This window comes from Ictalurus punctatus, chromosome 19 (assembly GCF_001660625.3).
Source record: "Ictalurus punctatus breed USDA103 chromosome 19, Coco_2.0, whole genome shotgun sequence".
NCBI lineage: Eukaryota > Metazoa > Chordata > Actinopteri > Siluriformes > Ictaluridae > Ictalurus > Ictalurus punctatus.
This window is the reverse complement of record NC_030434.2, coordinates 8,375,506-8,401,923: the sequence shown is the minus strand read 5'-3', so window position 1 is coordinate 8,401,923 and position 26,418 is coordinate 8,375,506. Positions and strand designations below refer to the sequence as shown.

Sequence of the window (26,418 nt, the reverse complement as noted above, 5' to 3'; positions counted from 1 at the left end):
ATTACTGAGCAATATGATCACATGACGATTAGAACATCGACACGGTGATAAAACAGTATGTCAGTCTCGAGATGCTGTGGGTATCATGATATCCTGTGTTAGAAAAGAACAATTACAAGACCTACATGCAGTATACCTGCGCGATACAGATCGATAATCGTAGAAATGTCATGTATCGACATATCGTGATATGATTCGTTTTGTCGTATCGCCCCGCCCGTACTTCACTCATCTGTCGTCTGGATACAGATATCGTACCAAACGAGAACAAACCCCTCCCCCCGAGTCGTTTAACTAACGAATAGTGCGAATAGTACCTACCGTTACAGTTATTACGTTACTATGTATTTTATTAAGTACAGATACAGCGGCATTGTCTAAAATATAAAGGATATCAAGAATACAGAGATCTGATCCTTTTTCACAGTAAGGAAACGTGCCGTAGATTAAAATACCGCGCACACGTGGAAATTTACAAGATATATAACTTTTGCTCCTTATGTAACCTCCTTGCGCTTGGAGCCGACGTTCACACGGCACCCGATTAATGAGCGTACACCGGAGAGATCGTCTAGTGGGACTTATTAAAGACCTGTTAACCGTTTAGTACCCACACGCCATTATGTAATACAGCGCTGATCTCTTTCATGCATTTTTAAATACACAGTCATAAACAAACATGATGAGGAGGAGTATAGATTACGTCTGGACGCATGTGTAGGCTGTGCTTTTTATTTCATATAGTGACTTGGATGCAGGGCTGTGTGATATAGCGATGCAGAGATGAGAGATGTTTTCTATATCGTCTATAGCGGAAATGTCGCGAAAGCCACTTTACGTCACGGACGAAAACAAACATTCTATTCGCTTGTATTTGTCTAGCGCTTTTAGCAACGGACGTGGTCACCAGGCAGCTTTCCAGAAATCCGGGTATAAATTTTAAAAGTGATAAATCTATCCCAGGCGAGCATGGAGGAGCGTGACGCACAGAGCGAGACTCCCCACAACACTCTGACACAGAACAGGAAGTACTTCATCTGGATTCCTGAATAGAGTGTCCTAATATTTACTTCTTTTTTTTTATTATTATTATTATAATACATATTAGTCTTCATATTGTTCCCATTTTGACCGTGTTATGTTTCTCTTGTTCTCATTTGTAATAGTTCTGTTCAATGTCACTTCCTAATAAAAGGAGAAAAAGGAGGTATAAAAATAAATAAATAAATAAATAGTTCCCTTGATTAAATAATCCATAAAGCAGTTAGGAAATCATGCAGTCATTTTGTATAGCATATCGGTTTTAGCACAAATCATTCCAAGATATGAAATTATCCATATCGTGAGATCAGACTTTTGTCCGCAACGTCCAGCCCTACTTGGTTGTAACGCAGCACCATTTTTGTATTTTGGCCTGGAGAGTGGAAAATAAGTTATGTAAGCTCAGTCATTTTCCCATCGTGCATTTCCTCGTGGAGGACATTCGCAATCATAACAGTGTTTTCAGCGGTCGTGCCTAGATATACGTGGAGAAAGGGAGTGCGTGTGAACTAACTGTTATTTAAAAACAGAACACGGATAGATCCAGTTTCTCGAGGAATGACTCGGAAGGGGAAAAAAAAACGGGAGCTTCTCGCTGTATTCTTTTGAGACGATTTCTAGGCTATACTCTTTTCATGCCAATGTTCCGGGCATACAGGAATTAAAGGTGCGATATGTAAGATTAGTGGGGTAGTTTTCAAGATTAGGTCTCCAACAGCCCTGCTGAAAAAACAAAAACACAACAGAAACCATCACAGACATTTTAATGGTTTCTTCGACAAATACCATTACAAACCATCAGCTAACCATTAAAACCATTACCATAATTGGTCCTTAGTGGTATGTACTCGACATGTCACCGATAGAGACAACAAATTACCAGTAGAGATCCACAGAGATCATTACAGTTTCCATTAAAACCATTAAACATTCTATGAAGGTTTCTATTGGGGGGGGGGGTTTCCCCCCAGCAAGGAGTTAGGTGGATTGGACCGCCCATGTTCACGAAGCCCCGCCCCCAGGATCTACAATGACTGACAGGACGCGCGAACAAACCTTCTGGACCGGAAGTCCGTTTTCCAAACAGGTTTTTGTTGAGTTTTTTTCCCCCCAGTGTCTTAATACACTTTTGCTAAGGCTACAGCACAATCTATTGTTTTATTTATCTATCATGTTCTACATATCTTCCAGGTTATTTATACAAGTAATGAATTTTTTTTTTTAATCGACTATTGCACCTTTAAATAAGCAATGATCTGGCAACATCAGGAAATCGCCCCGTTGTATAAACGACAAACAAGCTGGATTGTTTTTAAAAGACGGTTCCAGAGAACCAGGAGGATTAGAAAGCATCTAGTATGAAAACACACACACACACACACACACACACACACACACACACACACACAGTCACTCAGTCAGCGGCTGAAACACACCGACACTGCAGAATCAGTGTACCGCTACCTGCTTTGGCAGGGTTGCCAGATTGGAGCGACCATTTTAATCATACCCCATTTATATGAGGCTTAAATTCCTCCCAGTTCACCAGGAAGAGATCACCTACTAGCCCTTCACCTAAACAGAAATGTTCCCAGAAATCCCATTTCATCCATTCAATATCAATGTGATCTGAAAGTAATCTTTTTTTACATTATTACTATTCATTTCAAAAATATGCAATCTGGCAACACCTGTTTAAAGCCGCTCGTGACAGTAGGGTCTGTAATTCCGCAGCTGCGCGTGAGCTCCCGAGCTGCCTAATGCCATGGCAACCCGAGTGCCTTTCTATAACCACCATAGACAGGTGTGTGGTTTTCTCCTATTTAATTATCACACGAACTATAAGCCGCTCACAATATAATATATAAACAAAAACCAGTACAATCACAACAAACCCAGCTTTTCTTAATACACTCCCATTCCGAGTGAATTTTGATAGTCCAGGATTAAAACGGTTGTTTGGTGTTTTTTTTGTGTATTATAGCATGTTGTTTGTGTGAAGGTGTTTGGTGCGAGAAAGAGAGAGAGAGAAAGAAGTGAAAAAAAACGCTTTACTTACTCCAGTGAGGTGTTATTTCCCCCAACTTGTCACGGTCGCCGCATTGCTCAAACTGTTAACACCATTATGATTTGAACAGCGTGCGTGCACGCGCCCGGGTTTTTCGATTTTACAGTTCAAGCGACGGTTACAACTGAAAAATGAAACGGTGAGTAAGATGAGGAAAAGTCAGCAGGAACACACACGGAGGGTGATAACGAGAGAGTGTGTATGACCCAGGTTCGGCTTTTTTCGAATAGGACAGGATAGTCTCTCTCTCTCTACGCCCTCACCTTTCCATAGGAGCAAGCAGCAGCGCCCTCTACCGACCTGTCCTCGTGTTTATATTGTGTAGTACACAACTTTCCCAACTCTTGTCCTGCACACTGTAGTCTTTCTTTTCCCTGCTTTAACTCTAACACACATCAACTAGCTGATTAGTTGAATCACCAAGAAATAACTCAGTCCAGATCGTGCAGTTATACTAAAATAATGCACGGCAGGGTGGTGTGATGTGGCACAACACGAAGACGAGTGCCGTAACTACACTAATACAAAGTTGGTTTTGTTGTGTGTGTGTTATTCCTTTTATACAACAGCAGTTTGTACCCTGTGATGGATTGGCACCCCGTCCAGGGTGAACCCCACCTTGTGCCCGATGCTCCCCTGGGATAGGCTCCAGGTTCCCCTTCGACCTTGTAGGATAAGCGGTATAGAAAATAGATGGAGGGATACCACAGCAATTTGCCGACAATTAAATGGTTTCATTTCATTTTGGATTTATAGTTCTGCCAACTGCCAATTACAGGGTTAGTCTAAAAGCTGACTATATAGGTATCCTATAGCCTAAGTGTGATAATGCCTTGAATTAACTTTGTTTGAGGTTATCTCATTATTAATGTTGTTCTGTCCCAACAAAATCTATAGTCAAGAGCAGCTAATGATGAAACTGATGACAACAAGCCATTTCAAGACATGGCCTTTCCCAATACATTTACAGTTCTAAAATGAAAAGTTCAACTTTGTCTGTGCAAAGCCTGACTAGGCTCATAGGCCCTGTCCAGGAGTCTGTGGATATGCCCGAAAGTAGGAATAAGGTGAATCTATTTGGTGATGGACGAACAGGTTGGTTCTGATAAGAAAAACACTGGAACATTAATGTCAGATGCGGTATATGCAGTGGACAAGAAAGATGGTGCTCCAGGTCTCCTTGGTATATTGTCCCAAACCACATGGTATCAAAATGGTTTCTGATGCCTCCTTTATGCCATCTGCTGACATGCCACATCCTGATGCCTGAATCCTGAGTCAGAGTCAGGAGTCACAGTGTTGCTCCAGGAATGGGTGGAGCAACAATGACTCACCAAGCTTCTTTAGAAGCTCTGCGATGGAGATTAGCGATAGCAAACAAGGTGTACTGTTCATGTGCACACAGTTTTAAACATCAAGGATGTGCACCGAGTCCGGAACTTAGTATTTACTGCAACCTGCTTAGCAGACGTGGAAAGTTGTAAGGAGTGAAGCTACACAGAGTTCTTTCCTTTCCTCTTCCCTTTTCTGTAGCAGTGATTTGTGCGACATATATTTTCTCCATTCAAAATTCTCTCTTCTATCTATTCAGAGTTTTAATTAAAATGGGATCTCCGGGTAGTAAGGGACAATGTTTCGGTCCGATTAGCGAAATGGAGAAAGGTTTTGGGTGACATCGATCAGAATCAGGTTAGATTACGGTACGAACTGACTAAAGGGAAATTTCCAGAGAGCGGCACCCTGACTGTGATGAGACTAGAAGAGTGCAGGAAAGTTTTAGAAGTGAAGAATACTTGAGGTGGGGTTAAATGGGCAGTGTTTAAAAAGGAAAGGAATAAAAAAGCAGGAGGAAAAGACAGGCATTTATTATGAATGTTGATGCTGTGGTGAGTCTGTCTTTGTATTTGTAGATGCCTGGATCTCCTCCCAATCCACTTAACGCCACAGCTCAAGAGGGCCAACAGCTTGACCCGGCTCAGTTTGTCTCTCAACGACCTGTTCAACCCTCTTCACTACTCGAAGAATGCCCGCAGGGCGCCGTAGGAGGACTGTCTGAACGTTCAACACAACACGTTTCTGAAACCATCAAGCCAAGAGCATGAGCATGTATTCTAGCTGAAGGTAAATCGTTGACTGTGTTTACGGATAGTAATTATATATTTAGACCACTGCACGATACCGGTGGGGGGTGGGGGGTGGGGGGTGGGGGTGTTTCTTAATTCATCAGGCAAGCCCATTGCACACAAAGTTTTAATCATGAACGTTTAGATGCTGTTCTGCTTCCCAAATCTATTTCAACCATTCTGCAGAGTGCGCACCCTGATCCACCCTTTCAACATCTAATGATGGATTTCCTTGAACTCACCCCTGCCCACTGATATAGCTGTTGTCTAGTAATTGTTGACATGCTTTTAAAATACCCTGAAGGTTTTCCTTGGAAGAAAACAAGATTCACTCACCACTGATGGCTAAACACCTGGTCGGAGAAGTGATCCCTCAAAACTTTCATCAGACAGTGGAAGCCTGTTTATAAATAAAGTGATCAGATATTTGTCTGAACAAGCTAAATTTTGATTTGCAACAGCACTGTGCTCATTACCCTCAAAGAGCCGTGGAAAGATTGAACCGAACTACCAAAAGGTACACAGGTCTCGATTGGGTTCAATCGCTACCATTTAGCGAATTCAATTATCCATGACAGAACGATCAGAAAAAGACTGAACAAGTGTGGTTTTTCATGGAAAGTTAGCTAGGAAAAAGCTCCTTCTCTCCAAAAAGAATATATCGGCACAAACACCTCATAGCAACTGGGAAGCATGGTGGTGGAGGGGTGATGATTTGGTGCTTGTTGAAATGTTCGTTTACTTTTTCAGAAAAATGACTACATATTAATTTATTTATTTATTTATTTATTTTTTGTGGTCACCTGAGGTTATTTGCTTGTTTAAATAAATTGTTGAGGACCACACAATTGTAATTTAGGCCCTGATAAATAAAAACATAGAATTGAAGGAGGGTGTTGTTTCTTTTTCTCATTACTATATGTGGAATGCAAAGAGGGTCATATTTTGCCCAAACCAGAGGAAGTCAGATGAACATCTAAGGAATTCCATGCCTCACTCACTTAACATAAAGTTCCGGATGCCACCATTAGAAAACGATTGTGCAAAAATGGTATTGTTGGGAGAGTTGCAAGAAGAAAACCAAGGGGAACGTAAAGGCGTGTCTCCCATTTGCCAAAAACACAAACAAGATAATGTTCTGTGGATTGATAAGATGAAGGTGAAACTTTTTGGAATACATGGAACAGCATTCCACTATAAGAGAATCATACCAAATGTCAAACATGGTGGAGGTAGCGTGATGGTGTGGGGATGCTGTGCTACTTCAAAGCCAGGGAGAATTGCCATAACGGACAGAACTATGAATTCTTCTCTCTACCAAAATGTCGGCGTGGCCTAGTCAAAGTGGCTGAATTAAAGCAATTTTGCAAATATGAGTGAACCAAAATCCCTCCACGGCGGACTGATATCCGGTTATCAGAAGCATTTGGCTGCAGTTGTTGCTGCTAAAAGCACAAGCACAGGCAGTTATTAAGTTTAAGGGGACAATTACGATATGATATTATGATATGATCATTTAAAAAAACTGTGTTTTGTGTTTCCTCATGTTCTCCTTATCTTATATTACATTTTGCGTGAGGAACTGAAATCATTTAGTTTGACAAATATGCACAAAATAAAGGAAGCCAGGAAGAAGAAAACTGGTCAAATGGGGAATCGAAGATTGTTAAATTACACAAAGTAACCACACAATGGCAGTAGTTCCCAAGTAAAGGATAGAAATCACACACAGACTGTAATGATCTTTTTTTTTTTGCATACAGAAGTGTGACATGGCAGATATTGCAGAAAAAGTAATACACATGAACTAATAAAAGAGTGTAAAATATTTGTGCATATATCTATGGGTTTAGATTCATTTCTAAATAAGTCGACTGTAAATAAAATAATAATAATAATAATAATAATAATAATAATAATAAAAAGTAAATTATCAAAAGTCAAGGAAAACAACAACAGCTGATGACAGAAAAATTGTGGGATCTGTGAAGAAAAACTCAAAAACAACAGTCAGTGACATGAAAAACGACCTCCAGAGGGCAGGGGTGAAGGTGTCACAATCCACCATACAAAGAAGACTTTGAGAGCAGAATTATAGAGGCCACACCACAAGATGCAGTCCACTCATCAGCAGGAAGAATCAGAAAGCGAGATTGGAATTCCCAAAGAAATACAGAGACGAGCCGCAAAAGTTCTGGAACCGAGATGAACCTCTACCTAAGAGATGGAAAAATGTGGAGAAAGAAAGGATCTGCTCATGATCCGAAACGTACAACTCATCTGTGAAACATGGTGGAGGTAGTGCCATGGCTTGGGATCGCGTGGCTGCTTCTGGAACATTCTCACTCATCTTTATTGACGATGTAACTCATGAGGGTAGCAGGAAGATTAATTCAAAAGTCTACAGAAACAAGCTGTTTACCAATTTACAGAGAAATGCATTCAATATTATTGGATGAACTTCATCATGCAGCAAGACAATGATCTAAAACTCACTGACGACTCAACACAGGACTTTATAAGGGGGGAAAAGTGGAAGGTTTTAGACTGGCCAAGTCAATCATCAGACTTTAAGCCAAATGAGCAGCATTTCCCCTCCTGAAGAGGAGACTGAAAGGCAACCCCCCCGCACAAAAAAGAAAAAACAAAACAACACTGAAAGAGGCTGCAGTAAAAGCCTGGAATAGCGTAATAAAAGAAAAAAAAACACAACAGTTTGGTGATGTCAATGAGTCGCACTTGATACAGTTATTCCAAGCGAGGGACATGGAACCAAATATTAAACGTTATTTACTTTAATATACTTTGTCTGTATGTTCCTATACTTTTGCTCACCTAAACATAGGGTGGACTGTACCATAAGGTTCTATGTTTTATGTTGTTGAACACATCTAGATGTAAATAAAAGCTGAAATCCTAACCTCTCGTCTCATTCCCATCTTTTCATCTCAACCACAAATGTCCTTGGAGTACAGCCCAAACAAATGAATCGGCCTTGCTGTTCCAATCGTTTCCGGGGAGACTGTAAAAAGGGCTGTAATTCCTACACCATTGACCCAGTTTGGATTTAATTTGGATATCCTCAAATTAAAACTCCAGTAGTACATACTGTGCGCTCTTTATTATTATTATTATTATTCTCACATGAAAATGGAGTTAACAGCTGTAAGGGATTTAGAACTTTATTACCTCATTTATCTATTAGAACAAGTGGGATAAAAGCTATAGATATCTTTATTATGGATATTATCTATAAAAGTAGGTCTTTGTAGGTCCAAAACTTCTTTTGTTTTGTTTCACCTCAACATAATAAAATACATATTAGATTTTTATACTACAAAACATAGTGAAGAGCCGAGGAGATTATTATTAGTAGTAGTAGTAGTAGTATTAGTATTATTATTATCAGTAGGAGTAGTAGTATTAACAGGTAATATTTAACTTTGAACTTTGTTTTCATTCGACGTCAAAGTATAGGTTACCATAGTAACCAGGATAATGAGGCCTATTGTTGTTCCCTAGCAAGTTCTCTCAGAAACCCTTGACCCTGCTGTGTTTATCCCTGACCAATGTCAAACTCTTTACACTGTTTACTTTTACATCTGTTGACATGTTGTTTGTACATGACAGCACGGTGTGGTATATATTTTGCTTTGCGTTTTAAAAATAAACCGATAGACAAACGCCATTGTATTTATATTACAGAGTGTACGGTACCGAAACTATAACGCGATCAACACGGATTGTTGGTTTTACTCACGTGGTTGTGTGACGTCACAAGGGAAAACGGAAGAGGATATCGTGCTCCTGTGGGTGAGGAAATAAACAAAACGTTGTTTTTTATTAAATTTATACACACCGCGTTTGTTTTTGTGCTCGCTCGCGGTGTTTGTGTGCGTGTGCGATCCGATCGGGATTAGTGGGTGTTTATTCGGTCATCTTGGGGTTAGATTAGTGTCTGATTATCTTGTCGGAACGACGTGCACTCGGTCCTTCACGACATATGAATGGTCGCTGGTAAAGTAAATACAAATAAAACCCAAACTAAACTTGTGGTATGGTCGGGTGTGCTTCGATGGTGTTTATAAATAGTTGTATTTCACACGCAGGAGGGGAAAAAAAAAATAATTAAAGTTTGAATATGTATGTTTATATGTTTTGAAGATAAACACACGCACTAATGTTCAGCTTTCGTTTTTGTGAATATTTTGAGAATGAATCGAAAGCTACACATCGACTGACATGAGGTGTGTTTTCATAATCAGGTATGTTTGTGTATAAATGATCAAATAAATAAATAAGTAAATAAATGAATAAAACACGCGCGCGCACCATGTCGAAGTTTTTTTCTTTTTCTTGGTTGTGTTGGGAATTTCCCACCGCCGTGACGTCACACTGTCACCCAATCCACCAGCTCAGGCTTTGAATCATTATGTTCAGTTTGTGTGTCTGAAGCACAGTAAGTTCTGATCTGCTCACGTTATTGAGCTAAGCCGAAAGAGAGAGGAAGGAAGTGTGGTGAAAAGACATCAAGGAACTACGTGAAGCATGTGAGCAAGCATTTAAAAAATAAATAAATAAATAAATAAATAAAAAAAATCTGTTTCTCTTTCAGGTTCCTCTGAAGAAGAACATCATGCAGAGTACGGCGAACTACCTGTGGCTGATCTCAGACCTGCTGGGTCAAGGGGCCACGGCTAACGTGTACCGCGGCAGACACAAGGTGTGTGCAATCAGGACGGGTCTGAGGTGTTGTGGGTTACGGGGATGGATTGTTGTCGCGGTGCTGATGTTTCATCTCTTTTATAGAACGTCAAGAAACCACAGACCTGCTTTTCTCCTCCTACATCTCAGTGGGTGGGTTTAGACAGGTTGCAGATATACCACACAGATCTACAGTGAGAGCACTAGTGAAAATGCGTCGGTTTTTTCCTCATCGAACACAGCAGTTTTCGTTACAAGTCCTATTACCGAGAACAAGTCGAGTGAAAAGTAGAACCGTCGCAATATTTATAATAGTTTCTTAGTATTTGGTTCGTGCCCCGTTCGCTTTAATGAGACTGCGCGTTCGGAATTCACGAGTTTGAGGGAAACGTTATGATCCATTTTTAGATCGAACCCGTCGGAGTGTCGTGTTAACGTACGCTTCGACAGGAGAGATTAAGACATGAGGAAAATCGGACCTTCCGTACGAAACGGTTAACACGCTCAACGTCGCACAATTTGAGTAGCGATAGAAATAGTGAGGAACCTTGAATATTAAATATTCAAGGAAACGTACTTTCTTTGTTCCCGATATTTAAAAATGCTAAAACCGTCTGTTTATTTACATTTTTTAAATAATAATAATAATAATAATTTTTTTTTTAAAAACGTGAAAGATTTTCAACGGGGTGTCCGAAGTTTGAACGCCACTGCGGGTGTTAAAAAGTGAATGTGTAGGAATACCATGAGTAAAAAAAAAAGAAGGAAATATTAAATAAATAAATACATTTTGTTTTTAAAACAAAACAAAAAAATGTATTATTCAGATCTAAGATATTTTGTATTAAATAAATATTTTCTATACTTTAGTCATCGGCATTAAATATACATTTTGAAATGGTGCTACAAAAAAAAGTCATAACTGAGTCCTTGCACAGCTCCAGGGTCGGGGGTTCGATTCCCGTCTCTGCCCTGTGTGTGTGTGTGTGTGTGTGTGTGGAGTTTGCATGTTCTCCCCGTGCTGCGGGGGTTTCCTCTGGGTACTCCGGTTTCCTCCCCCAGTCCAAAGACATGCATGGTAGTCTGATTGGTGTGTCCAAAGTGTCCGTAGTGTATGAATGTGTATGTAATTGTATGTCCTGCGGTGGATCGGCACCCTGTCCGGTGTGAACCCCGCCTTGTGCCCCATGCTCCCTGGGATAGACTCCAGGTCCTCCAAGACCCTGTAGGATAAGCGCTATAGAAAATGAATGGATGGATTTAGAATTTTTTATTTTTTTTTTAAAGAAATAAGAGACATGGCAGAAAATCTAGAGAGCAACAGAAATCAGGATAACGATTCATGTTCAATTACATTCAAGTTGTTTGGAGGTCATTTACATCGTATATTTCCTAAACCGTTGAACCGTTCAGTGAGCTGTCGTACCCTGTGGATATATGGGGGGGGCGGAGTCATCCAGGAAGAGACCACTCCCATCAGGATAGAAACGTTTAGGATTAAGGTGATCAGTCAGAAGAACTTTGTATTGATTTGGAGTGGAACCAAACCCTGCCTGCAAAAACACACACACACACACGCACACAAAAAGCACTTTATTTGTAGAAAACAAAGTTGAAGTAGTTTCTCGTTAGAGGATCAGCGCAGTGTATTTGACAGGCAGTTGCAAGTAGGGAACTTTTTCCGCAGAGATATGTTATTTATAGTGTCGTGTACTTCTCCGGCATTGGAACCTAGTGAACGTAGCTGAATAACGTGGCACACAATGTGGACGCAAGGCTACACTGCAGTGAGGGTGAGCTGGAGTCTCCGCCTCACATCCAGTAAATGTAATCGCTGAATAACTGGGCACGCTGTGGAGTGAGTGAATTCTCACAGGGGACACTAGGAATGACACTGACGCCGGATGTCAGAATCTCGTCAGTCCGTGTAGGATTAAACAACTCCAGTTCCACTTTGTCGTCTGCCATATTTCATTTCTCCTTAAAAAGCCGTCGCTGTGTTAATCTCACACGTTAGACACTGACTGTCAGCATGACCGCTTTTATCTGACGCTGGAAATTCACTCCTCTCTCTCTCTCTCTCTCTCTCTCTCTCTCTCTCTCTCTCTCACCCACTCTCTTCCTGCAGAAAACAGGTGACCTCTACGCCGTCAAGGTCTTCAACAACCTGAGCTTCCTGCGACCTCTGGACGTGCAGATGAGAGAGTTTGAGGTGCTGAAGAAACTCAACCACAAGAACATCGTCAAGCTTTTCGCCGTCGAGGAGGAGGTGGGACATTTGAGTGGCATGATCTAGTTCTGAGCAGGATATAACAAGTTTCGTCCCGGTCGAGGAGACGGTTTGGCCACATCTGCTTTTCGTCTCGTCGCTTCCCCAAAACATTTGTTATGAACATTTTCAGGAGAAACACGACGGGGACGTGCCGTTATAGGAAAATAATCAGCGACGAGGCGGTGTGATGTGTCCCAATCCGGAGCGGATTATTTTCTCACTAGCGCTTTATTCCTCTTATACTACAGCGACATGCCAACGGTTTTTACTTAAGAAACGTCACACGTTTTAAAAAATTTTTTTATATCCGTTGATAGTTACCTCTTTAAAAACGACGCAGCTTGTTACCATGGCAACAGTTACGCACGTTTCATTTTTTTTACCCTGATTATGCGCAGCACCCGCTGTATAAGTTGTTACTGTAGAAACTGTACCATATTATAATGAGAGCATTCATGTAAACACATTTGAATTGCAGCCAACGCTGTTGTCCTCGACACGTTCTATCCAATCAGATTCGAGAACAGTGCTGTGGTATAATCCTGTTTGTAATATATATACTGGGTGGGTATGGGCTTTTTTACTGTATCGGATTTTCTGTGGATCAGAAGTTTATATTTTTATGGCAGCGTCGGCTTTTAATGGCTTGAACTTGAATGCGTTATGTTTAGGGTAGCCTTCTTCAAGCTTTTCACGATACTTTTCGTTATTATTCCTGTAGGATTCCGGTCAGATCTTTGTAACATTTACTCCAAAACAATTTCACAACATGACGCTGCCGCCCCCGTGCTTCACAGTTTCCAAGGTGTTCTTCAGTTTAAAAGCCTCACCCTTTTCCCTTCATGCATGAAGCTGAACTTTATGGCCGAATCATTCAATTCTCGTGTCATCTGACTAGAGAACACTTCTCCAGAAAGCTAGTGAGCACCTACAAACGTCAGTCTGGCTTTATATTCCCAGTCTTCTTCCCAGAGTAGGAGCTTCTCGGTTGTACGACTTTCTCGCCTTTCGGGCCATGGTGACGTAGAACATTCTTAATGGTGGATGTACACACTTTGGTCCCTGGTGCCTTTCACCTCCACCAGTTCCTTTGTCGTTGTAAAGTTTTGACCCAGTGGAATTCCGATATAACGGATTACTAAAGCTGAAATAATTCTGTCTCTTTCTGATTGCTTTAATGTAAGCTCTGATTTGAACAAAGTAGATCTTGAATATCTTTAGCCTAGGTGTATGTAAACTTTGGCCTCAGTTGTAAGATGTGAAATTAGAAAACAGTAGACAAAGAACCAGTAGGGCAAGTTTACAGTTACAATCAAAGTTATTCAACCCTCATTGCAAATCAGGTTTACTGTCAAAATGTACAGACTTTCAGCTGTTTGCGATGAACAAATCAAACAAAAGCGATTGAAATAGTTCAACACAACGAACGCTTCGAGTGCGTTTCTCCGAATTCGACTGAAAATGCAACTTTCTCCAGTTTCACAATTATTCAACCGTTTCATGACGAGCGTCTTCAGTACTCAGTAGAGCGTCCTTTTGCTGTTATGACCTGCTGAAAATGAGATGCATATCTTCTGGCAGCGTTCCTGAGGAATCTTATCCCGTTCCTCATGAGCAATGGAGTCCAGTTCAGTAATATTCTTGGGTTCTCTTGAAATCCCACCAGAGATTTTCTATGGGGTTGAAGTCAGGTGACTGTGATGGCCCTGTAGAATCTTCCAGGACTTTTCCTGCAACCAAGCCTTGGTGGAATTTGAGGTACGCTTGGCATCATTGTCCTGTTGGAAGGGCCAATGAGCTTCACCTTCCTCACAGACGGCATGATGCTTTCTCCTAGGATTTCCTGATACTTCAATGAATCCATCTCGCCTTCCAGACGCTGCAGGTTTCCAGTGCCAGAGGATGCAAAGCAGCCCCAGAGCATCACCGAGCCACCACCATGCTTCACTGTGGACAGAGTGTTCTTTCTTCATTCTTCTTCCTCCAGACATACAACTGAACTGACTTTTCTTGTGCTTTTGGGTCAGTAGTGCTGACGTCTTGGAGTTCTGGCATGGAAACCTTCTGCGTTTAGTACGTGTATTACTGTACTCACCGAAACCTCACTGCCTGTTTCACCGAGTCTTGCTGCAGGTCTTTTGCAGTCATTCGAGGGTTTTTCACAACCTGCCTTCTCACAAATCAGGTTGCAGCCATTCACAGCTTCCTTCTTCTGCCCCGTCCAGGTATTTCATATATTTTCTACCCCTAACCAGTTCAGGTATTTCATGTTCCAGCTCAACACATGGTGCAACTAATGAAGCCCCTGAGGTGTGCTTGAGACAACACCTGTTTTGCATGTGTGTGCTGTTGTGAGGGATTCTTTTCAGGGGGTTGAATCATCGTGAAACTGGAGAAATCATTATAAGTTGCATTTTCAGTCGAATTCGGAGAAACACACTCGAAGCGTTCGTTGTGTTGAACTATTTCAATCGCTTTTGTTTGATTTGTTCATCGCAAACAGCTGAAAGTCTGTACATTTTGACAATAGACCTGATTTGCAATGGGGGTTGAATAACTTTGATTGCAACTGTAGGTATATTTATTTAAGGCATGCGATGTATTCAGAGGTCATATATCCTTGACTGTTCGAGAATGATGATCAAATTGAGGATATTTTTTTGTTTTCTGAATATTTGCTTCAGCCAGTAGGACTAAGCATGAGTAGGGATCATTAAAATGTGTGATGAAGGGGATCAAGTGCTTCGCTCCTGACTGACTTTGTGCCCAAGTGGCTGTATTTTCATGATTATTCTGTCTCCTTTCCACCAGTCAAACACACGGCACAAGGTCTTGGTTATGGAATACTGTCCATATGGCAGTCTGTACACAGTACTGGAGGAGCCATCTAATGCTTACGGTCTCCCTGAAGACGAGTTCCTCATCGTGCTGCAAGATGTTGGTAAGTACCATCTCAATTGAGAGTTCGAGAGAGAACAAACGCACCAAAATGTATTCACCTTTGATTTGATTTTGAACGCTCAGTTCTGATTGGCTAGGAGATTGATTAACGATAACAACAGCTTTGACAGTAGCGGTGACATTTTCTGTAAGGAGACATATATGTAATATTTAAGGAAGGCGTGTCCAGTGTTTGTGTTTATTTTCTGCCATGGGAACGACTTCTGAGTGGAGGGCTTTGTATTTGTCATGCGTCTAATTGTGTTTTTCTGCTATAACATAACGTAAGATAAGGAACTGTCTTGTTTCTTGGAAGCGTCAGTGTCACATGTATGGTATGTCATACTTCAAGAAATTTTAAAAAGAAACACCCCACCGGAAGGTTTGATTCCTTAGATACATTTGCAGCAGTTAGCAGATAGCTTTATTCAAAGTGACTTCCGGAAGTGCTTCGTAGTCTGTATAGGAAAACATTTCCATTCTAACACAAGGTCAGGTTCTACGCACAACACAAAGCTATTTGTAGACTCGCTCGACTCGCTTCAGTGCTTAGTGCTCCTCCGATGTATTTCAACACCGCAGATAACATTCTTAACGTACGTCTTCCTCGTGTGACACGCCGCCCCGGATTGGCGAGGCCGAGTCTTTTGTGTTTGCTCTACACACTGAAGACATTTGGGTCTGCGATCAAGAGATGAATATGAGACGATATAGATATCAATTTTCATGTCCTGATTTTTACATCTAGATGTTAAACAATTTAGACCATGGGACCTTTGGTGGCGGACCAACCAATATTTAGGTGAGCAAAAGTATATGAACAGAGAGTCTTAAAGTATATTAAAGTAAAAGACGCTTAATATTTGGTTGCATATCCTTTGCGTGCAATGACTGCATCGAGTCTGAGACACACTGACATTGACACCAAACTGTTGCATTGTTCTTTTGTGTTTTCCAGGCTTTTACCGCAGCCTCTTTCAGTTATTGTTTGTTCAGTCTCTTCTTCGGGAGGTGAAATGCATGCTCAATTGGGTCAACGTCTGGTGGTTGACTTGGCCGGTCGAAATCTTTTTTTTTTTTTTTTTTTTTTTCGCCGAGTTTAGATGTAAATATGTGGAAGTGAAAGATGAAATTCCGATCTCTCGTCCCGTGTTTTGATCTCAAACCCAAATCTCTTCAGTGTATCGCAAAAACACAAGAACTGGCCTTGCCGTTCCAATACTTTCGGTGGGGACTGTACGTTCACGTACCGATGTTCTGACTTTTCTGATGTTCGCAGTGGCTGGAATGAACCACCTGCGGGAGTACGGAATAGTCCACCGGGACATTAAGCCAGGGAACATCATGCGTGTGATCGGGGAAGACGGACGCTCTGTATACAAACTTACAGATTTCGGGGCAGCGAGAGAGCTGGAAGATGATGAACAGTTTGTGTCGTTGTATGGGACAGAGGAGTACCTGGTAAGACCTGCTGGAGTGTTCCTAAGAAAGTGTTTATGATTGGAAAGCGTAAGTTTTGGCCATGAGGTAAATATCATTGTAACGTGCTGCATCGAGCTTACTAATATAAACACGTACGTGTATTGAGTAGCTCACTGGTTCTCAATCTTTTTGTACCCAGGGACCTTTTTACTTGAAAAGAAATTTACAGACCCCGCTCAGTATGGATTTATTTCGTGAACAGGAGTTCAAATTCGCAAATAATATTTTTAGAGCCATACAGCTTTTGCTTCTTGAATTTTCTACCAATAGAACGCATTAGGTCTGAGTTGACCATGGTGGTTGGACACCTAAATATAATAACACTTATGAATAACGTGGGTCGTGATTTCCACCACTTCACCGACCCCTGGGGGTCACCGACCCTCACTTTGAGAACCACCGGAATGGATTATATAGCTTTCTAGTGCAAAAGTCTTTTGACAAGTAGGCATTTGGATATGTCAACAATTTCACACTAGACCAGCGATATCTAGAATTCACAGCAGAGGTGGATGTTTTCAACCAGCATGTTGAAAAAGAAATGTTGACGGAGCATGAAGATAAGAGCGATAGGAGATCACGGCGCGCGTGTGTTCTTAGCAGAGATCATCGTAAGGCGTTGTACGTTAGAGTATATTTTTGATATTTGGAGTAGGGATATACATATATTTAAAAATGAATCGGTTTAATGAATTATCACCTAATAATACACGTGGCTGAATGGTTTCTATTAGTCTGTGTTTTTCCTAGAAGCATCTCATTGTAATCAATAAAACAGATCATAATAATAAAAATAGGCTCACGTTGAGGCCCTTAAAAAGGAGTCTGGGATTCGTGTTCGACGCCGTCGGTTTGGAAATCTACTTTATAAAAGTGTTGGAAATAACATAACAAGCACCACTGTAGCGTCTAGAAAGGCCTGTTTTTACATCTTGTGATGATCTCATCTATACTGGTGGAGCTGCTTGAGATTTGTATATCGCTATATATATACCATACTGCTGTATTCATCGATTTACTTCCAGCTACAGCGGGGGAAGGAAGTATCGGACGCGTCGACATTTTTTTCAGTGAATATATTTCCAGTGAGGTTATTCACATGAAATTTTCACCAGATTTTGGTATTAACTCAAGAAATCCACACGTATAAAGAATTCACAACATTAAAGTCCATAAATAAAGTCATGACACGGGGGGAAAGTATCGAACGCTTCCCGTGTGAAGAAACGAAAGGGCCGTAGTATTCAGGTGTGAGTTTGACCCGTTCTACTAAACATATCGTCTTTAAATCTTGAAGATTCTGGGGGGGCCTTCTTGTGAACCTTGATCTTTAGCTCTTTCCATAAATGTTCAATTGGATTCGAGTCAGGTGATTGACTGGGGCATTCGATTTTATTTCTCCGAAACCAATTGAGAGTTTCCTTTGCTGTATGTTTGGATCGTCGTCCTGCTGGAAGCTCCACCCACGTCTCATCTTCATCATCCTGCTGGATGGCGGCAGATTCTTCTCGAGAACCTCCAGGTTCAATTATATGAAGTCTGCCAGTACCATGTGATGAAAAACAGCCCCACACCATGATGCTTCACCTCCAGACTTCACTGTTGGTGTAGTGTTTTCAGGGTGATGTGCAGTGACATTTCTTCTCCAGACATGGTGTGTAGTATGACAGCCGAAAAGTTCAATTTTGCTCTCGTCTGACCAGACTACACTCTCCCAGTATTTCATAGTCTTCCCCAAATGAGTTGTAGCAAACTTTAAACGAGCTTCGACATGCCTTTTCTTTAGTAATGGAGTCTTGTGGGTGAGCGTGATCAGTGGAGTGCACTGCCTATTGTTTTCTCTGTGACGATGGCACCTGCTGAGTGTTTCTGGAGCTCTTTCTGAGTGGTCTTTGGCTCTTGGGCTGCTCTTCTGATTATTCTCCTGAATCCCTGGTCAGAAATCTTGCGAGGAGCTCCTGTGCGTGGCCGGTTGATGACGGAGTGATGTTGCTTCCACTTGTGAATAACGGCCCCAGTGGTGCTTACGGGAAGATTCAGAAGTTTTGAAATACGTCTGTATCCGATTTCATCAATGTTTCTCAACAATAATGTTGTGAAGGTCTTGGGAGAGCTCTTTGTTTTTACCCATCATGAGACGTTTCTTGTGTGACACCTTGGTAACAAAAAAACTTTTTATAGACCATCAATTTACTAACCCAGCTGATATTAATTTACACAGATAGGGGGTGTAATTACTTACAGATTTCAGCTGGTTCCTCGCCTTGCCTTGCCTTAGAGAACTGCTTTTTCTTAGCGTGTTCAATACTTTTTCCCGTCTCGTTCCACTTTATTACACATAACTTTATTTACGGACTTTAACGTTGTGGATTCTTTATATTTCCAGAATTCTTGAGTTAATACCGATGTCTGGTGAACATTTCATGTGAATCACCTCATCGGAAATATATTTACTGAAAAAAATGTGACGCGTTCAATACTTATTCCCTCCACTGTATATGACTCACAGTTCACACCAAGAATATTGCATCATATTTATGCCAGTGTATATGTGTGTAACAGCATCCGGACATGTACGAGCGGGCCGTGTTGAGAAAAGACCACCAGAAGAAGTACGGCGCCACGGTGGACCTGTGGAGCATTGGCGTCACGTTCTACCACGCGGCTACGGGCAGCCTGCCGTTCCGACCTTTCGAAGGACCTCGAAGGAACAAGGAAGTTATGTAAGACCTCTACATGTGCTTACTGCTCAAAGTGCAGAAACTGTTCTGTTTACATTAGCAGTCATGTCCTAGGGGAAATTACACAACCACAGGCACAACAATCTAATTGCAACAAATCCGATTTTCCCTGTTTGTCCTTTGTTTGTACTCTCCCAGATTCTAGTTTCGACTTGTGCGGTTCAGCCTGTGTACCTCAGTTTCAACAGGGATTACAATGATCAGCCCAATTTCTTGGAAGCTCATTAATCCCATGCTATCATTCGGAAAGATCACGATAAATCGTTTAATCGTCCAGAATGGTTCACGTAGAGAGAGAAAAAAAAAAGGGAAGACGAGCATTTCCAGCATTTCAACTTGAAGGAGAGTACAGGAGTGTGAAATAATATCACCAGCTGTGCAGTCAGACACTGTGGCAAGCGCGAAATCTCGGCTGGACGGTGAATTCTGACGTGATTCTGCGATTAATATACAGTTGTTTTTTTTAAAAAAAAAAACAAAACATCACATTTTGATATAATCCTCATACGGATCGGTTGTCTGACGTCCACATGGCACGTTTATACCGCTGATGCTGAGCAAGAGAGTCAGTCAAAACAACAACAACAAAAAACCCCAGCGTTTTTGATCAATTTCTATTATCATCCCCGTTAAAGTGTTCTATTTGTCACGTCGGTGTAGGCCTTTTGTATCTTCTTGGGTCAAAATATTGTTTTTGTGTAGTTTTTTTTTTTTTCTTTCTGTGGGTTCTTTTTTTATTTATTTATTTACTTATTTATTCCTGTTTAAGCCGTTTTTAGACAGACGGTGTCCGTAAAGAATATTGATAGTATTTATCGCACATGAATAAACTTAAAATCTTCTTCTTGACAGAAAGCAAGAGCACACGAGGGACGGGGCTTCCAGGAAGTGTCTGTTTATATTCCAGCGTTCAAAAGTGCAATTCATTCCAGATTCGCATGTTGATTGGTTCATGTAAAAAAATAAATAAAAAAGGCAGCTCTTGTGGCATATTTTTGATCGATGACGCATACTAGTGTGCTCCGACGTTTTTGCGGCACTCCTACGCAGTATTGTCAGGTCTGACAGTGTAATATATATAATCTGCGATTGACGTCACTGGATATTTCAGCAAAATTGCACGAGCGAGAGCACGGTTCTACTGTGATCCGGCGCAGGTGCGAAGCCCAGGATGAGTGTCGTAGCTAATCGGTATAATACCCGGTCCGACTGCAAGATCGTGAGTGTGGTATTACTTTTCTACAACAGCTCTATAAACAAGAAATGAACCTCGAGTAACTGGCATTTCGGACACGGTACGGCCAAACGTTGTTTACTTTTGCTCCGCTAGCGGAAGTCGATCCCGTAGAAGCCGCGCCCGCTTTATAGCACGTCGGCCGGCCGGCTCGTGTCGATCCGTACGTTCTTGTCCGAGCTGCTTCCGATAAAATACGGCTTCCCTTCTTGCTTTTCATCTCCATCTGACGAGCCGTCGTATTTCAAGCCGAAAGTCAAGTTCCCGAAAAGTGCGGTTTTGCCAGGTCCGCTGATGATGTCACTAACTCTACCGTAGTAACGGTTTCCGACTAGGAAGCGGAATTTTTCCCTGGCGGACACTGCGGAGTGCTACGCACAGTGAAACGTGGAACACTCTTGGAACGCCGTTCGACCGATCGGATTCGTGAACTAACTATGAAGTGGCAGCGTGATATCATGTAGGGTGATGATCTCGTTATATCGCACAAGCCTGCAACATTTTTTTAACCTTTTTTATTTGTGTCTCACCTTCTGTTTGCTTTCTCGTAGGTATAAGATCATTACCGAGAAGCCCTCGGGAACCATCTCAGGACAGCAGAAGTTTGAGAACGGCAAGATCGAGTGGAGCACAGAGATGCCGGTGTCCTGCAGCCTCTCTAAGTATGAACGCTTTCGCTTTGACCGACGCTCTGTGATCAGACTCGCCGCGTTTGTTTACGCAGAGACGAAGCGTATTCTGATTTCTCTCTTCCCCCACCGTTGATTCAGAGGCCTACAGAGTCTGCTAACGCCCGTTCTGGCCAACATTTTGGAGGCAGACCAGGAGAAGTGCTGGGGATTTGACCAGTTCTTTGCCGAGACCAGCGACATCCTGCACCGCATGGTGGTTTACGTCTTCAGCCTACAGCAAGCCACGCTACACCACGTCTACATCCACATGTACAACACGTGAGTGGACTAGAATACCCAGAATCCCGTGCGCAATGGTTCAGAGAAATGAAGCAAAGCAAGAGCTGAGACGTTTACATAATTACAGCTTAACAGATGTGACGCCGTTATAATTATAATCAAAGAGTGCCACACTGAAGTGGATTATTTTCCCAATAACAGCACGATTAGAAGTGTTTTATTCGTCTTACACCACAGCCGTTCCTCAACGCTAACAGTAACGGTTTGTAGTCACGGTCTGTTCTCACTTATCTTATCATAGCAGCTATAAACACATCCATCCCTTCACTTTTTGTCCCTTTTGTTCATCTTAAAATAAATAAGATGAAAAATCCATCCATCCTGAAGACGAAGGGGGAAGAGAAACTCGATTTTTCCTCTGATTGTTACAAAACACTGACACTGGAGACTCCTTCCCAAAACGCTAAATAAAGTCTCTTAAAGAAAGGTTCGCCGAATCAAAGATCCTGCACGTCTTTTTATTTATTTATTTATTTTCAATCCGTGTACGTGGAACGTTCACGATACGAGTCCTTCTGTAGGAGAATGATGAACGTATTAGAGCCCGTGATTCGAATCGGAAGCCGGAAAGAACCGAATCGACACCTCCGGACCGATCCGAATCGAGAATCCGACACCGCTATGGTGTAATTCTCGATTCCAGAAGCTGCATCCGAGGATAAACCGTAGCAAGCCTGAATACCAGTTTAGATCCGTAGATCAGTTTCGATTTTGTACACTAATCTGACCAACTATTTATATATTTATTTCTTTCTTTTTCCCTTACAGAGCCACACTTTTTCAGGACCTGCTCTTCAGACGCACAAACATCAGCCCTCCCAATCAGGAGCTCCTGTACGAGGGCCGACACCTCACGCTGGACTCCAACAGACAGGCGCAGACGTTCCCACGCACCAGCAGGGACAATCCCATCATGCTCCTCAGCAAGGAACTAGTCAATACCGTTGGGCTCATCTTCGAAGACCGTGAGACCACGTCTCTCCCTCACACATTCTGTCTCTGACACGCTTTGACATCTTTACAGTTCTTCGACTCGGGGCATTTTCACCATTCATTTATTTATTTATTTATTTTCAAAATCTCAATGATCAGCTAAATAAACAGCATTTTTGCGATGACGGACGTGTTTACACAGATGCGAGTAAATAAATAATCTTTTTAAAGATCATTTTATTCTAATTTTAGTCAAATGTAAGTATAAAGTAGGTCATTTTGACTGGAACAGAATATGAGTGAAGCTGGAGCATGATTGTGATTGTAATTATGATGTGTGTGTGTGTGTGTGTGTGTGTGTGTAGCGAGCCCTCCTAAAGTGCAGCCACGGTACGATCTGGACTTGGATGCCAGCTATGCTAAGGTAACAACTATAATTACAGCATGTTTTAGAAACAAGAGGTTGCATTTTGTTAACCCTTTACGTGACGGTTCCATTAATGAGTAGCTTCCACAAACAAACCACGTACACAGCATCACGATATCTCTCCTGTAACGTGTACGTATGTAACAAACGAATTAACACTTGCATTTATTGATTGTTTATATGCATAAAATAAGCCAATTAATCAACACCACCGTTAAACAATGAGTCAAAACATGAGTGAGTGAAATAAAGGCCACAATTATGTGCCATATGAACTCCTTAATTAAACTTTGCGGTTTGTAACTTCACAACTTGGGCTGAACAGCAAGTTCTAATATAAAGATGATGAAGACATGATGGAGTGCCCTCTAGGCTGGCCAGTAGCGAATACATGATTCAGCACTACACCACTACATGCGAGGAAACATGATGAAGTGCCCTTCCGATGGAGAAAATGCAATGCATTGCCACATAGGCACCCCTACATGTGCGGAAACATGATGAAGTGCCCTCTAGGGTGGCTTGCTAGTGAAGAATACGTGACCCAGTGTCCTATAGGTTTCCCCTTATTCAAGGAAACATGAAGAAGTGCCCTAATGGGCATCCTTCCAATGGAGAAAATGAGATGCATTGTCCTGTAGGCTCCCGTACATGTGAGAAAATGAGATGAACTGCCCTCTAGGGTCCTCTTCCAGTGGAGAATACATGACGCAGTGCCCTAGTGGGTGCCCATACAGTGGAGAAAATAAGTCGCATTACATGTAGGCTCCCCTACATGTGAGAAAACATGATGAAGTACTCTTTAGGGTGGCCTAGGGTGACCCTACCTGCAAGGAAACATGTTTGCATTGCCCTATAGGCTCTCCTACATATGAGAAAATGTGATGCTCTTCCGAGCAGAGAAAACGTCATTCCTTGCCCTATAGGGTTCCCCACAGGTGAGAAAACATGATGAAGTGCCCTAATGGTGCCTTTCCGATGGAGTAAATGGATGCCTATGGGTTCCCCAACATGCAAGAAAATGACAGGTGTGCGAGAAAACACGCCCTCTAGGGGCACCACTGCATGTAGGAGGTGTCCCCGCTTGTAACTGCTAATTTAGGTGCACTTATTTTTAAGTCAAGGAACGAATAAACTTTGAACGCTATGAAAAATGAATAACAAATGTCGATGTTTATGGTTCGTTAGCGTCACCTAACGCAGTAAACGGTGCTATTGAACTGAACCTTAACGTAAAGGTCACCCTTCAGCCGGAGCGATGCTTAAAGCCGTTGCATGGAAATGATGATTGCGCTTGAGACACTTAATATGTAATGTGTCCGAGTGTGAGTCGGTCAGTATCCGAATGACCTCCTTATCTCCGCGTACTCCGGTTGCACCACAGCCTTCTGTTTTAAGGAGCCTCGACGTGTTAAAGCTGTTACAGAAAGAAAGATATGCTATCCAGCGTAGTTGATTTAGTAAAGATAATGTAAATACACTGCTCTTGTGGTGAAGGCCTACTGCACATAACGAAACTAGATCTTTGCTAGATCTATCTGTTTTTGTGGCTCGTAACGCCTCACTAAAGCGTCACTGATGAATTTCATTTTAAATTCAAATCCTGTGTAGTCTATAAACGTCAAATCCTGAGTTTTGCATCTGAGAAGGTATTCATGACCAGCTCTTGTTCGTTCAGATCATAAAGGTGGCAGGGATGTTGGGGACTTGATTTGTGTTTGACATAGTGGACAGACCTTTTTGACTAAACTTGAGCTGCAGTTCTAAACCGAGACTGCTTGCAGTACAGTATTTCCACCGGAGAGGTCTTCAAATACTTTCGATCCTTAAAAGTTATTTATCGCAACTTTAAGAACGAGACAAAGGCTGGAGATAAATTAGAGCAGTGGTTTGCAAAGTGGGGGGCCGCGGCCCCCTTGGGGGCCACCAGGGGGCGCCCGGGGGCCCTCAACAATTTGGTGTGAAAAATAAATTCTCACTCTCAGACAACCACACACACACACACACACACACACACAATCAATTCCTAATGTAATGTTAAGATGTAATTATTAATAATAAAAATATGGGGATATATTCAGAAGTCTGTATTTTTAATGTGTTTTAAAGACATCTTGTAAAAGGGGGGCCTCGGTCAAATGTTAATGCCATTTAGAGGGCCTTGCCCTGGAACAGTTTGGGAACCTCTGAATTAGAGTAACTGTCCATGTTCTTACTTTTTTATACATATATATTTTTTTTTACTAATTATATTCTCCGAATATAATGCGACGTTTGTGCCAAAAATGTATACCTACTACCACAATACTACTCCGGTTTAATTTAACGATAATCTTTTATTGTTTGTTTAGACGTTTGCCGGTGACGTGGGCCATCTGTGGAAAACCTCCGAGTCGTTACTCGTCTATCAGGAGTTGGTGAGGAAAGGAGTGAGGGGTCTCATGTAAGTCCACTGGGTTCCCCCACCCCCCACTTTCCCCACTTTCCCCCACGCTCCTGCGTAGGAGCGCTGCGGTTTAGCATCAGAGTACGACTTCTACATGACGAGTTATCACCAAAAAAAGAGCAGTCTCCTTTTCCCCCCAATAAACATGGCTGAAGAGCCAGTCGATGTGAATGTGGAACGATTTATGCTAATGCTCCATTCGTTTTACCTCGGAAGAACACGGATGACATTTAAAAGTCCGCTAACTGCCACGACGTGACGTATATTTACCTCAAAATATATAGTATATAGTCCGTGCTTATAGATCTAACACGCTAATACGTCTGTATGTTGATTAATCTAAAAGCAGATACCTGTGTACAGGCCTGTCAGGATAACTACTTTTGTTGTTCAGTATATCGTCTCAGAAATAATAGCAATAAACGATATTATTGTCATTTTAAGACCATTTTATGCCTCTGATATAATTACAACGATCATTTTTCACGTAAATATTTCCAAAATTCGTATTATTTTTGAATTCTGACGACATTGTTTGACGTTGGGGGAGGGGGATGCTAGCGAACAACAGATTTTGAAATCAACAGTCCACAAGAAGGCGCGACGAATAAATCAGACCGTTATATTGCTTATCGCAAGGAACAAACCTGCAGACAAAGTGACATTTATTTTTTAGCGCGTATAATTATAAAAATGGAAAGATTGAACCGAGGCTCTCGGGCCAGTTCCGGTGCTAATTCTCACACTGTTTTTAGTCAGAGTTTTTGTCTTCTGACACGCAGTCAATATTTCTTCATGTCTTATTTGTTCGTCCGAGTCGATTTTACTCCGAATGAAATGGCGGTGAATATTAGTTGATTCGAAAGTGCGAAAAATTCAACCAAATGATCAGATACTTTATATATTAACTTAAACATGTCGCAACAAAAACGTGTAAAAAACTGGCCTTGTTGTGAAAACCTGACCTCCTGAGATTAGAGATGCACCGATACTAAATTTCTCAGACGATACGATAACCGATTATTCAGAGCGATAT

General features: G+C 41.7%; 2 protein-coding genes across 4 annotated transcripts in view; one reads left to right on the top strand and one right to left on the bottom strand.

Moving 5' to 3' along the window:
* Positions 1-3,360, bottom strand: part of eps8a (epidermal growth factor receptor pathway substrate 8a) — a 72,635-nt gene extending 69,275 nt beyond the window's left edge. For both annotated transcript variants that reach the window (XM_017493985.3, XM_017493993.3), the window contains exon 1: positions 3,101-3,360. The gene's annotated coding sequence lies outside the window, so the exon portion shown is untranslated. The remainder of the gene's footprint in view (positions 1-3,100) is intronic.
* Positions 3,361-8,932: 5,572 nt separating this feature from the next.
* Positions 8,933-26,418, top strand: part of tbk1 (TANK-binding kinase 1) — a 34,842-nt gene continuing 17,356 nt past the window's right edge. Inside the window, exons 1-11 of one of the 2 annotated variants that reach the window (XM_017494001.3) lie at positions 8,933-9,045; positions 9,848-9,955; positions 12,065-12,205; positions 15,020-15,149; positions 16,428-16,609; positions 19,193-19,353; positions 21,157-21,267; positions 21,376-21,555; positions 22,345-22,541; positions 22,875-22,933; positions 25,288-25,379. In XM_017494001.3, the coding sequence (XP_017349490.1) occupies positions 9,869-9,955; positions 12,065-12,205; positions 15,020-15,149; positions 16,428-16,609; positions 19,193-19,353; positions 21,157-21,267; positions 21,376-21,555; positions 22,345-22,541; positions 22,875-22,933; positions 25,288-25,379 (1,340 nt within the window). In that variant the 5' untranslated portion in view covers positions 8,933-9,045; positions 9,848-9,868. Of the gene's footprint in view, positions 9,046-9,067; positions 9,498-9,847; positions 9,956-12,064; positions 12,206-15,019; positions 15,150-16,427; positions 16,610-19,192; positions 19,354-21,156; positions 21,268-21,375; positions 21,556-22,344; positions 22,542-22,874; positions 22,934-25,287; positions 25,380-26,418 lie in introns of those variants that run through there. The other variant, XM_017494002.3, reaches the window with a different exon arrangement.